A 13,937-nucleotide genomic window follows, 5' to 3' on the forward strand; every position below is an offset into this window, starting at 1 on the left:
GAATTAAAAATGATAGATCCCAATCTATGCCAACACTTATTTATAAATGCATGCATGATATTTGAAATAGCTTCTATATATCTTTGCCAATAAAAAAGAATGAAAAACACACTTACTAAGAGGTTACAATTCTAATTCTTTTAATGGGGAGAGGTGTAACAGTTATGTATCATTTTAGGGCATCATAGCCGCAGCATTAACAAAACTAATAATAATTACCCTTTAATGATGGGCAGCCTCTGTGAGCTTTATTTGCATTATTTCTAATTGTTATGACAAATCTTGACAGTGGTGAAATCTTAGTCTTGAGAAAAACTTCTGTGTATAACTGAGTTAGTTATTTTGGAATATCTGCAGCTATAAATAATCATCAATGATGCTTATTTAGGGTTATTATAAGTTCTTATTTTTTAAAAAACTTATTATGCCTTTAATATATATTACAAGATAATATTTCTTAGAGAAAATTCATTGTTATTGTTATAATTATTATACAGATAACAGAAATTGGAGATCTAGATGTCATTCCACTGTCTTATCTTTCCAAAGCCATGGTGGGAACCCATTAACCCATGGTGGGCTAGTTCTAGAGAGCATTGGTGAATGTGAGATACGGCAATAGGCCCTATGCCTACCATTTTCTTTTTCTTTTTCCACCTTCTGGCTTAAATATTCAAGATTATTTGAAGTATGCTACCAGTTAATAGCTTTCCAATTAATAAGAATTGAAGCAAGAAATGTTTCTATAGGCATAGAATTTCAATGCTTTGATACCTGGCTTCAGGGTACATCTGTCATGGCCATATTTCACTCAACAATTTCCTCTCCTCAAAGTCTGGGACTGGAGCAAAATGTGTTATTCACAAGTCTGACCATCTCTGCTAAATCCTTCTTATAGTTTTTATTAACTGAGAGCTCTCAATTTAGCCTCACAAATTTCAGTTTCTTCTCTGAGACTGGATGCTTCCTGAACCATCAGCCCAGCTACTTCCACCATCTAGTGGCAAGAGACAGAAATGAACAGATTTTACATTTTTGTAAATTACTGATTTTCTTTTAAAAGCAAAAACAGCTTAGTTTTCTAGTAGTAATATTGCCAAAAGCAATATAACTGCAAAGAAAAAAACTACATTTTTTGTAATTGATGGTCTGGACCCCGTGACTAATGAAGTCAAATATGCAGGGTGGGTCAAAAGCTAAGATTTTCGTATAGATTTTTCTCAAACTTCATAGAAGCAGATGAGAGAATGCCACTATTTTAAAAATTAAACTGAGGCTTAAGAAAGTTAAATAACTTGAAAATGCTCACACAGCTAGTAAGTAGAGGACTTGGTATTTGAATCTGATTGAGTCTGATTCCAGGGCTGGAATGAATTTTTATGTTACACTTTTCTATCGGTTGTATTAGCCATAATTTGTGTCTGTTATAGTATTTTTAAAAGTTTATGTGCCCAACCAAAAATTGTTTGTTTGTTTAGGGGAAAATGGGTCCCATGACCAATATGTTTGGGAAATACTGTGTGTTAACCATATCTCCATCTTAGAGGTTTATAGTGCACATTATCTTATTAAAGACTGGGAAATCCTTCAACAAGTTCATGTTTTCAACATTAACCCATTTAGTTTTCCTATAATGATGACAAAATCCCACCAGATGTACTTTAGGAAATCAGGTCTAGTTTCATTGTAGATGCCAATTACAGAGAATAAAGAAAAATAAAACAAAAGAAAGATGTGGTCCATTTAATAGGAGTTTACACACTTATTAAGAGCAAGAGAAACAGAATATATAGAAGAAAGGACAATACATAGTTCCACAAAAATTTGTTAGAAAAACTAATAGAATAATGAAGTGGTATAAACCCCATGTGCCATACAATGTTATGACCAAATGGAGTCAGGCAAGAATTAATAGGAAAGGCTTCATGGAGGAAGAGGACTTACTGTAGGGTGGGCTAAAACACCTTCCTATGAGCATGTCTGGCAACTCTGATAAGAAATAGTGAGTGAAACAAAGCACACTTTCTATTTCTTCCTGCAGTTCTGTATACCGACTCCTCATTTGTGAGCAATCCTGTAATTTCCTAAACATGCCCTGCCTACAGATTCACCAATGTTTTCCCATATATATTCAGCAAATGCCCAATTGTTCAAGGTTATAGAAGTCTATACCAAACTCTCATACTTTCATTTTCCAGTAAACCTTCCCAGAACTGTTTATTCTGGTCTCAAAGAGAATTATAAGACAGAATACTTGTATTTATCTGATCAAAACAATTCCCACTCATCAATGAAAGAGAGCTTTAATCTTTCTTGAAAAAAGTCATTAAATCTAAGATGGCTTTGATGATAAAAAACATTTTTTATGTACCCTAGGAGATGCTACCAGATTTAATTGCAAGATACCATTGATTTTAGGACACAACCAGATTTCAGATATGAAGAAATATCAGGTTTAACATTGATGAAATTCTGTGTCGATGATAATTAGGTAAGAGAAGAGGACAACAGAAACAGAAAAGCAAGAAGTCTACGCCTTCAGTGTCAACACCTCCCAGAAGACAATTATTGATCTTACAAATAGTTAACATTTAAGTTAATTTTAAAAATAAGTATTTGTTGAAGAATTGAGGGTATAATGAACAAAATCAACATAGACCCTCACCTGAGGGTATTCACACAATAATGGTAATACTGATAGCAAAGTTACTAAAATAAAACAAAACTGATGGGTATGAATAAAAGTAGAATTCAAACAACCACTTAGATTTCTGGTCTAACACATGTCATGGTAACATGAAATAGCATAAAGAGTAGCGTGATTCCTATATTGATTGATGGTTCAATGAGTAATTTTTACATTATTTCTGAAAATGAAAAGATACGACATTAAGCAATCTGGAACAAACACTTTTTTAAATATATATATATATATATATATATATATATATATATATATTTTTTTTATTGATTTCAGAGAAGAAGGTAAAGGGAGAGAGAGAGAGAAACATCAATGATGAGAGAGAATCATTGATTGGCTGCCTCCTGCACGCCCCCTAATGGGGATCAAGCCCACAGCCTGGGCATGTGCCCTTGACTGGAATTGAACCCAGGACCCTTCAGTCCGCAGGCTGACGCTCTATCCACTGAGCCAAACCAGCTAGGGCAGAACAAACACTTTAAAAGGATAAACAACCAAGTAGAAATTACAGAACTAGATCTTGTTAGGTCCTTGGAAGGAGAAACGTGAGGGTGTGGTGCACTGGACTCAGCTGTGTTTCTTTGTTGCTTTTGTTTTTGTTTTTTTCAGCAAGGAAGGAAGAAAGAGAGAGAGAGAGAAACATCAATGATGAGAAAGAATCATTGATCAGCTGCCTCCTGCATGCCCCACACTGGAGATCAATCCTGCAACCCAGGCATGTGCCCTGACCGGGAACCAAACCACAACGTGTTGACACTCAGCCACTGAGCCATGCCAGCCTGGCTCAGCTGGGTTTTTTAATGACACAGGCACCTAGAGTGAGGAGTGTATCTTAATGTGAAAAATCCTTCATTGCCCAAAACAAAGTGTGTCTCTCTTGCTCAGGAACAAATTCTTATATTCTCAAAGGATTTTTTTTTTAAAGGAAACTAGTCCCAAAATACTAGTTTTTGTCATGGGAGTGGAACATAGTCCAAGTGGAGTTTTCTACTGGGTGGATTAAAAGATTTTAAAGATAGAACCTGTTTTCCTTCTATTTTCTCATAGTACATATTTCATTTCCATCTATCACCGCTTATCATGGTTCTCATTTAGAAAACTAAATTTCTTAGCCATCCCCTTGTATTTTATATCTGTTTAATTTTACAGAATAAGGTTCCGAGGAGAAAAGAAGCTTCGACTTTCACACACATGGAAACAATGAATAAAAATTTAAATTTTAGATCTCTTTAAAAATAGCAGACCAATTTAGAAAAGTGATACAGCACAGGAGTGATAAGGGATACAGGCTTTGGATTCAGAGAGGCCTTAGTTAAAAATATTGGAATCCTATTTACTATTTATGTGGTTGAAGGGAACTATTTAATTTATTTAATTTTTAAATATATTTTTATTGACTTTAGAGAATAAGGGAGAGGGAGAGAGAGCTAGAAACATCAATTATGAGAATCATTGATCGGCTGCCTCCTGCATGACCCACGCTGGGGATCGAGCCCACAACCCAGGCGTGTGACCTGACTGGGAATCAGGAATCAAAACATGACCTCTGGTTCAAAGGTCAACACTCAACCACTGAGCCACACCAGCCAAGTGGGAACTATTTAATTTTAAAACCAGGTGTAATATATTTTAGTGATAAAATGAGGTAAATAAGTGATTTTAAGGTATTTGTCATGGTAGCTGTCTGATGATAATAAGATAAAAATCAACAACATCGGTGAGTGCTTACTATGTGCCAGGCAGTTCCTAAGTAGTGTACATGTATTACAGCATTTAATTTGCACAGAAACCCTATGAGATAAATTATTATTACCTCTATTTTATGGATGCAGAACCTGAGGCAGAGGGACTAATTTGATCAAGGTCATACAGCTACTAAATGAAAGGACTAGGATGAAAACCCAGGTATTCTAATGTCCAGATTCTTAAAAATAAGTCAGTCTGTCCTTCTCCCTCTCTCTCTTCCTCTCTCTCCCTCTCCCTCTTCTTTTCCCTCTCCCTCTCCTCCTTCTCCCCTCCCTTTTAGAGAGTACTCTCGGATGCTTGGGGTCTCATTGTATCTAAGCTTCAGGAATTTGAATTCCTGTTGTAGAGTAAGAGTAAGTAATGAATAATTAGAACTCGGGTCCCCTAGAAGAGTGATATATCCTATACAATAAAAGCATACTATGCAAATTGTCCCTTTGACCAGGAGCTCCTCTGGGAGTTCCACCAGGGGGCAGGGCTGGCCGGGGGAAGGAAGGAAGTTGGCAACTGGCAGCTGCTAGGGACCCTACCAGTGCATAAATTTCATTTATATATATATATTTAAAATCATGTTTTACTGCCCTTTGTTTCCCCATCACTTATTATGATGCACATAGGAGGCACTCAATTAATATTAATTGAATTGACCTAAACCGAAAAAGAAAAATTCTCCTGCTTCATATACTAGTATAGGCCAATTTCTCTTGTGGAAGAGTCTAGATAACATCTGAAGAGAAAGCATTCCCATCTGGAGGCAAGGAAAACAAATTCCCTCGAATTGACCGCTAAATTGCATTTCTCTTTCCAACCCCATACTTCACACTGGCGGAGCCACTCGAAGGAAAACAAGCTAGGCGAGCCCATCCATCAGCCAGGCAGTGGGCGCAGGCCAGACGCACATGAATCTTAGAACCCAGGCTTCAAGGGATGCACAGGATGGAAGAAACAGTTGTGCAACCTGCGGCAGTGGGATTCCTCAGCTAATGACCCGGAGGCTGCTCACTAGGACATTTAAACTGTTAGCCAGTCATCTCACTCTCTTGTTTAGGTGCGCCACGCGCCAATTCCTGATTTAGACTAGAGAGCCACAGTGTCTGCTAATGAGGATTCAGGGGCAGTTCCCGACAGTGTGTTTTGCCTCCTCACTCTTCCCCCCTTTTAGTACTTGACCCAAGAGCACCAGACAGAGGGAAGCAGCAAAGAGGTTGACGATATGCCAGCTCTAATGGAGAACGGTACCTCCTTAGCATTCCTCCGACTCTAATAGGCTTCCTTTATGAGAAAATAACACATTAGATTTCAATCATGGCAGGTTTTCCAAGCACTGAAACTGGGATAATATCATAGCCCCTTAGCAATTTGATTAGGTAATGGGTCCTGTTGCTATAAAAATACCTGCGCTTGAGCCTGGTGTGCGGTACTGTGCTCCTGCAGGCTGGTGAGAGCCTCGTGTGTCCCTCTTCCTAAATACATCCAGGGGCTTCAGGTCGGTAGCCTAAAATCAGTCACGATGAGGGTACTTACACCAGGAAATTGGCCAGCTCTACACATCTGAGTGTTGTGTTTTTATCCCTCACATTACTGCTAATAGAACAAAGGTGCACAGACTCTTCATTAAGGCAATCTAAAAGTATATCTTGTTCAGCATAAACAACACCTCTAGCCAGTCCTGGCCTCCTAATAGCTACCTCACAGCCTGGGTGCAGAAGTCCTGGGTGAACTCACCTTCCCATCCTCTTCACAATACCTTGGAGCTCACACCACTGAGCTGGTGGTTCCCAAGAGGAGGGAAAAACCTATTCTAACCTTAATGCTTCATAGCAGAGGTTTATTATTTATAGGTGAGGTCCATTCAATAAAAACACCACCATGAAAACCATAGAAACCAATATTTTTTTCAAAAACAGAATAAGGAATAAGATAGAAGGAAGAAATTGAAAACCTAAGCTAAGAGAAGCCACTGAAGTTGAAGCCACAACTCAGATCCCTGGAAGGCAAGGGATAAAGGTAAAATAGGAAATCTCCTTTTGTATCTGAGATCTGATCTAACCTTCAGAAAAAGCAACCTTTGCCTTCAGCTCTAATATGCATTTTCCAAACGAGGCATTAAGTAGCATAACACACTGTGCAATAATCCAAACTGTAGATAGTAAGATAATTATAGTATCATATATATGCTGAAGACAGAATATACAAAATGAAGATCCTATCATGTTTTTTGGTTCTTTCTTTTCTTTCTTCTTCTTCTTCTTCTTTTTTTTTTTCTTTTTACTGTAACCAGACTAGCTTTAGACCAGCCTTGATTATCCCACTCTGCTTGCATCCTTTAGGAGACATGCTATAGAGCTGATTAAAAAGGAAGTGCAAAGAAGGGGAGAAAAGTTCATGTTGGGAGGAAAATAACAAGGGAAGCTCCATGGAAGTCCTTACAGGGATTCTTTCAACAAGTCAGAAAAAAAAAAAAGTGAACTGAAATTGTAGTACTCTCATTGCTGTCCATCTCCCAGCTCTGCCACTTCTCAATTTATACTGGTCAGTACACAGAATAAGGATCAGAATTCGTTTATAAAAAAAAATGGAAGAGTCCTTAAAGAAGAAGGGTATTTGACCACAGAAGAGAATCACTGATTCCTAGAATCAGGCTGAACCTTAGGGACAGTTTTAAACATCCTCCTGCTGAAGAAGGAGTCCGCTCCTCACCACCATTGTCTGGTCATCATCCAGGCCTGAACGATGTCAGGGACAGGGAAGGCCAGCACTTTGGGGGCGTAGCTCTCACTGTCAGGACTTGTGGTCTTATGCTGATCACAAATGAACATTTCTGTTACTTATGCCCAGTGGTTCAGCCTCTACCCTCTGGGTGACACCAATGCTGTATTTTCCTTCTGACAGCCCTTGAGGTCTAAAAGGTAAATCCCCTTAACTTTTTCTTCTCCAGGTTAAACATACTCACTCCCACTAGCCATTCAATGCTTTCCAAAGAAACTCGGGGAAGAACTGAACAAGGATTTCCAGGGGCATAACATTTACTTATTTTTACATATTATATTTACTGAAAGTTTAGAATTAACCTATTTTAATTAATTGATGGTAACTAGAGCTAGTTTATTTGATAGTACATTTTTAGGATTCTAGGTTACTTAAAATGTACCAAATTTTGGAGCTATATTAAACATAATTTATCCTTTCTTTGATATTTCAGAAAGTATAAGATTCCAGAAAGCATCAAGGCCACTTTATGGCTATATTTTTTTATTGCAAAACAACCAAAGAGAAGCACTGCTAAAGTGAATGTTCTGGCTAACGAAATAAAACTTTCTTTACCGATAACCTAGGTTACCAGGTAGTTTTGTTGTGGTTTTGTTTTTCATTTCAGTTCTCTTCTATTACATCATTGACGCTATTCAATTTTTCTTTAACTTTAATCAACACATAAGCTTTTACTCAAAGCACAAAATCCCATTGCATCCGCGAAGACAGAGTAATTTGCAACCGAAGAGCACAGAAAATCCTTATTCTCATTTCATTTTCTCTCCTTGTCAAAATACTGTTTATCAAGAAATTGCTTAAAATTAAATAAAAAGGTGGAAAAATATGACACTAAGGTGTTTTCATGTTATACCTATTCCCATCATTTTGTCTGAGACCAGGAAGAGAGATGGGAAAAAACCATTTGAACAAAACCTTGATGTAGTCCTGAGCTTTTTAAACCTGAGGTTCCCTTCATTTTCTTTTCAATTATTCACCCGGGGCTGTCCCTAGCCCATTCTCAGCACCTAAACAGATTTTCCAGACCTTCCCACAATCGCAGGAACCGCCCTGCGTCAGGATTTCCATGTAAAGCCTCCAAGCCACAGAAAGCAACCACTCAGCAACCACCGTCCACTGTCGTGTTTGTTTAAAAGCCTCATTTTATCAGGCCCGCAAACATCGCCCTTGGCAAGGCAGACCCACCGCCGCCAGCTCTCAGCACAACCAGACTGACCTTCAGAGGAGAGATATGGGACTGCAAGACGTAGCCATGGACATTTTCTATCTGCGACAGGTTCTTTTCTGACACGTGCACGAGCTCAGGGCCTCTCACTTCGTGGGTCAGTCGAGGTAAGGAATGATCATGTGGAGCGTCCTCATCTTGGTATCGATACTTCTAGGTGGAAAGGCAAGAAAGAAAAACAGCATTAGTGTTCGCAAAGGGTACAGTCCTGAACGTCACATTCTAACTGCAGCGGCAGGACACAGTGTACCTGTCATTGACATCCCCAAACGGGCGTTGATGCAGACTCTTTTGGTGGTCACCCTACACCAGGTCAAGTGTAAGCAAAAGCGAAACAGCCATCAAAATCGACCAAAACTGATGAGTTGCTTTTGCCTGACAACGTAGTATCTCTACCTGTGGGCTATAGAAGGGTGCTGAGGGGACGGGCTAACACAGGTGGCTTGTAGGTAGAGGCACGTGCTTGTTAAGAACTGTTTAAACCAGTGGTTCTCAACCTTGGCTGCACATTAGAATCACCTGGGAATCCTTTTAAAATCCTTTTTCTGGGCCTATCCTCCGAAAATTCTGTTTCTTTGTTACTAATGTTGTGGCCCCACCCCATAACAAAGAAACAGAATTTCCAGAGGATGAGGCCCAGAAATCAGGATTTTCAAAAAGATTCTAATGTGCAGCCAAAGTTGAGAACCACTGGTTTAATCCAAAGCAGTAAACAACTTAATGGGCCCACTTATTCTTTTCAGGTGATAGGGGTCAGCTTGTTTCATAAAAACAGTGTGGGTCATGTTAAGTACCAGGAATCATTTCTCCTAAGAATTCTATGTACCACTTACAACCCAGCTAGTAAAATATTAGTTTGCTTTGCTTTGCTTTTGTTCTCTGTGAATGATACAGGGGTATTATGGGCTGGGGTCCAAATACTGCCATAACATTGTCTCAAGCTTAACTGTACCCCAGTACCCCTTTATTATCACCAACAGTTATTTTTATCATGTCATGTTGCCAACAACATGTTTTCTTTTAAAATCATGCCTGCATTTCTTTAATTTTTTAGGTGAAAATATGACTTTTTTGGATATCAGCTCTCAGTCTGACTCATAATCTGAGTAACAAGAAGGGTTGGCAATTCAATCTGTTGTCCACTTTTACTCAGAAGTTGATTATCATTACTTGTATTTCCCAAAAAGGCCTTCTACAAGTTCTAAGCTTAATATTAATTTCTTTTTTTAAAAAAATATTTTTTATTGATTTTTTTACAGAGAGGAAGGGAGAGAGATAGAGAGTTAGAAACATGAATGAGAGAGAAACATCGATCAGCTGCCTCCTGAACACTCCCTACTGGGGATGTGCCCGAAACCAAGGTACATGCCCTTGACCGGAATCGAACCTGGGACCCTTGAGTCTGCAGGCTGACGCTCTATCCACTGAGCCAAACCCGTTAGGGCTTAATATTAATTTTAAAACAAAACAAAAATACAGCACACAATATGTTGACTATAGCTTGCAAAGGACTCTCATCTGTTTCTTCCATTGCAATCCTTCTTACCCTGGATGCTCCATTTTTCTTACGATAAAACTGACACTCAGAGAGATTCAGAGACTTGTCTGGTGTTACCTAAGTAACGGGCATCAGAGCCGGAACCCTGTCCCGTTGATTTAAATCTGAAATCTCTCTCTACAATCATCAAACCCTCCCCACTCCCATGAGGTGATGAAGCCCATGTCTGATAACTGAATTGACAATTTGGTAGCTAACACCTCTTTGAGAGAGAACACACTTCAGAATGAGGTTAGAGCAGGGGTGGGCAAACCTTTTGACTCGAGGGCCACAATGGGTTCTTAAACTGGACCGGAGGGCCGGAACAAAAGCATGGATGGAATGTTTGTGTGAACTAATATAAATTCAAAGTAAACGTTATTACATAAAAGGGTACGGTCTTTTTTTTTTTTTTTAGTTTTATTCATTTCAAACAGGCCAGATCCGGCCCACGGGCCGTAGTTTGCCCACGGCTGGGTTAGAGCATTTCTGTGAACTGCACAATGCCATCCGTCTGTTTTCTTGGCCCTACGAATAATTTGGAAAGGTAATCTGCCTCAGAAACATGGATCTAGTTTAACATTCATTCTTGATCAGTTATGTGTTCATTGGGAGTGGGAGAGTGTCGTGCATACGCCCGGTATACAGTGTCTGGGCCTTCAGCCCATCTACCCCCCACACCTCCTCCCCCTCTTCAGTTCTCTCTCAGGGAGGCTTTGCCACCTATTCAGTTATCCAAGCCAGGAAAGTAGGAGTCATTCTGACTCCATCCTCTCTTTCACCCCCCACCATCTGCCAATTTAATAAATCACTGAGTCTGTCTAATTTATTATCTTGAATCTACTCCATCCTCATCCCCCACCACCACTAACCTACCCACTGATCTGCCCACATTCAGATTCTCATCAGTTCTAAGCTGGCCACCAACAGCCTCTGGGCTGGCTAGGCTGCCACTGAGGTTGCCCCTTGCCCATCTATCCTCTGCCCTGCACCAGGGGCCTTTCTGAGTCACAAACTGACAAAGTCCTTCTCTTTACAACCCTTGAGTGGCTCCCACCACTCACAGGGCAGAGCTTAAGCTTCCTGACCCTGTCACAAGCCAAACCCCAACACCACTACATGAGCTGAGCCTCATTACTTTTGAACTCTTATTTCACCAACCCAACTCAGGATAATGGAGTAAATATTAGAAATCATTACTTTCATTTTTAAAAGCTTTTTAAAAAATTGTGGGAATATACACATATCATAAAATTTACCAGCTTAACCATTTTTAAGTGTACAGTTTAGTGACAGTAAGTATATCCACACTGGTATATAAACAATCTCCAAAACTTTTTCACCTTGCAAAACTGAAACTCTCTCCCCATAAAACAAAACTCCTCATTTTCTCCTCCCCCAGCCCTTGGTAACCACCACCATTCTACTTACTATTTCTATGAATATGACTACTCTAGGCACCTTGTATCAGTGGCATCATACAGTATTTGTCTTTTTATTGCTGGCTTATTTCACTTAGTATAATATCCTTGTGCTTTATCCATGTTGTAGCGTGTGTTAGAATTTCCTTCTTTTCAAAGGCTAAGTAATATTCCATTGTATGCACATACCACATTTTGTCTACTCATCCATCTGTAGATGGGCAGTTTGGTTGATTCTACCACTTGGTTATGCGAATAATGCTGCTATTTGCCTGGGTATACAAATATATCTTCAGAACTCTGCTTTCAAGTCTTTTGGATAGATACCCAGAAGTGAAATTGTTGGGTCATATGGTAATTCAATTTTTTGTTTCTTGCAGAACTTTTTAAGCTTTTTAAGAGTTAACATATGTAAAGACATATTTATGTCACGCATAAAAATCTGAAACATAAAGATCCAAGGGTACCATAAGTAAAATTTTGCAAAGTTCAAATGATTACTGTGGCTCCTCCAGGATTCCTGTAGTAGGATTCAGATGATTTAGAGAAAGGTATTATCCATAAAAGTATACATCTCACTGACTGGTAATGACTATAAATACAAACTGAGTCTGTGGCAGTAGAAATGGTTTACCATTTGAAACAGGATCTAGAATGGTAATAAAAAGAGGTAAGGGATACTCTAAGCCAGTGGTTCTCCACCTTGGCTGCACATTAGAATCACCTGGGAATCTTTTTAAAATCCTGATTTCTGGGCCTCATCCTCTGGAAATTCTGTTTCTTTGTTATGGGGCGGGGCCACAACATTAGTAACAAAGAAACAGAATTTCCAGAGGATGAGGCCCAGAAGTCAGGATTTTAAAAAGATTCCCAGGTGATTCTAGTTTGCAGCCAAAGTTGAGAACCACTGCTCTAAACAAAGGCAACAAGTGCAGAGGAGATAAGTGTTAAGAGGGGATGATGTTTTAAAGCATGGGTGGAGAATATCTAGCCTGAGGGCCATATAAGGCCCATGAAATCATTTGGTTTGGCCCCTGTCAAGTAATTAGATGTCTGACCAAATATAGCAGGCTAATTGTTAAGTTGATAATTTTGTACAGATCCAAATGGCCTTGGCAGAGAAAAGGTTCCCTACCCCTGTTCTAAAGGAAGAGTGAGATCATGAAATGGATTGTAGCAGATGCTATTGTTCCCCCTCCCCCCACCGCCACCACCTAAATCCTTGGAAATCCCTTTCACACATTCAAGGCCCACATCTATATACTTCACACTTCTCAGGAAGCTTGCCCTTGGGATTGAAGCCTCCTCATTTAGGAGGACTGGGAGTTAAACTGGAACTCGCAACTCCCAAACCTCAAAGTGAAACAAACCATTGGGCTTTTAATTCCACTCCCAAGCACCTGACAGGATCACCATGAAGCTAGACAGCACCTGAACCTACATTCTTGGAGAACTCCTGGTTGCTTTCCTCACTCCTATAAGCATTTCTCCTGGGAACTGCCCTGCATAAATCATGCTCACACTAATCCCCATGCTAGGTCTGCTTTGGGTGAGTCTGCTAGAGATCTGGATGCAGCCTGGGATGTGAGACGTGAGTAGAGTGTGGCAGTAGACAAGCCTGAAAGACAGGGTATTGTAGACAGCAGGGAACTATCCAGGAGACCTAAACAGACTCTCCCTAGTGCCAATCTGTATTCCCTCCCTTGTTCCCCATTTTCTGTGAGTGATGACTAAGTAAGAGAAGACAAGAACTGGTGAGAAGTGCCATATATAACACATGGAAGTTTCCAAAGAAATAACCCAGGTATCACATAGTAGAATCTCTGCTAGGGTTAACTTTGGCTAAACAAAAAATGATTTTTTCACTTGTAATGCTAAGACTAATATTAATATTAACACTAATGTGACATTAAAAGAAACACTAATCCTAACACTAATGCCAATATCAACCAATAAAAATAGCAGTTATACCACTGTGTCAGGAACTGTGCTAAATGCTTTATATGTGTCATCACACCTAACAGATTGGTGTTAGGAGTCTTCTCATCTGAAGCTTGGATAGTTGAGCATTCCCCCCCACACACCCCCCGCCCAAGATTACATACCTGGTGAGTGGCAAACTGGGATTCAAACACATGTTAGTCTGACTCTAGGGCTAGAACACTTTAAGATTCTTCTAAACTGGCAATCAAAGATCTTGATAGACCAACTTTGTCCTCGGGAAATATAATTCTTAGGAAATCTTGAAGAGTCGTCTAACAAGGAAGATGAAACACTTCTGCAGAGGTCACACCCTGATTTAAGAATTGGCTCTAATGTTCTGGGCAATTCTGAGTCATCTCTCCTTCCAGGGCTTGTCTGTTACGTCCTGATGTTATTCTGGGCACCTTTCAGGGTGAGCAGTGCCCTTTGAGGAAGACCTCTCTTTTGAAATCTGTACCTTCCTCTTCCTCTCCTCAGCTTGGTCCATTGGGGGGGGGGGGAATCCAGTGCAAAAGAACTTTTGTGAACAGATTATATTTCCTCTCTCGGCTCAAT

At 39.7% G+C, this 13,937-nt stretch overlaps 1 protein-coding gene across 12 annotated transcripts in view; it reads right to left on the bottom strand.

The window, feature by feature from the left end:
* Window positions 1-13,937, bottom strand: part of DLG2 (discs large MAGUK scaffold protein 2) — a 1,989,136-nt gene that overhangs the window by 984,967 nt on the left and 990,232 nt on the right. For 9 of the 12 annotated variants that reach the window (XM_070425737.1, XM_070425735.1, XM_070425736.1 and 6 more), the window contains one exon: window positions 8,433-8,594. In XM_070425737.1, the coding sequence (XP_070281838.1) occupies window positions 8,433-8,594 (162 nt within the window). The remainder of the gene's footprint in view (window positions 1-8,432; window positions 8,595-13,937) is intronic. The other 3 variants (XM_070425744.1, XM_070425746.1, XM_070425749.1) reach the window with 1 other exon arrangement.

Source organism: Myotis yumanensis, unplaced genomic scaffold (assembly GCF_028538775.1).
Source record: "Myotis yumanensis isolate MYYU_CA2020_CCGP unplaced genomic scaffold, mMyoYum1.0.hap1 SCAF_10, whole genome shotgun sequence".
Lineage (NCBI taxonomy): Eukaryota > Metazoa > Chordata > Mammalia > Chiroptera > Vespertilionidae > Myotis > Myotis yumanensis.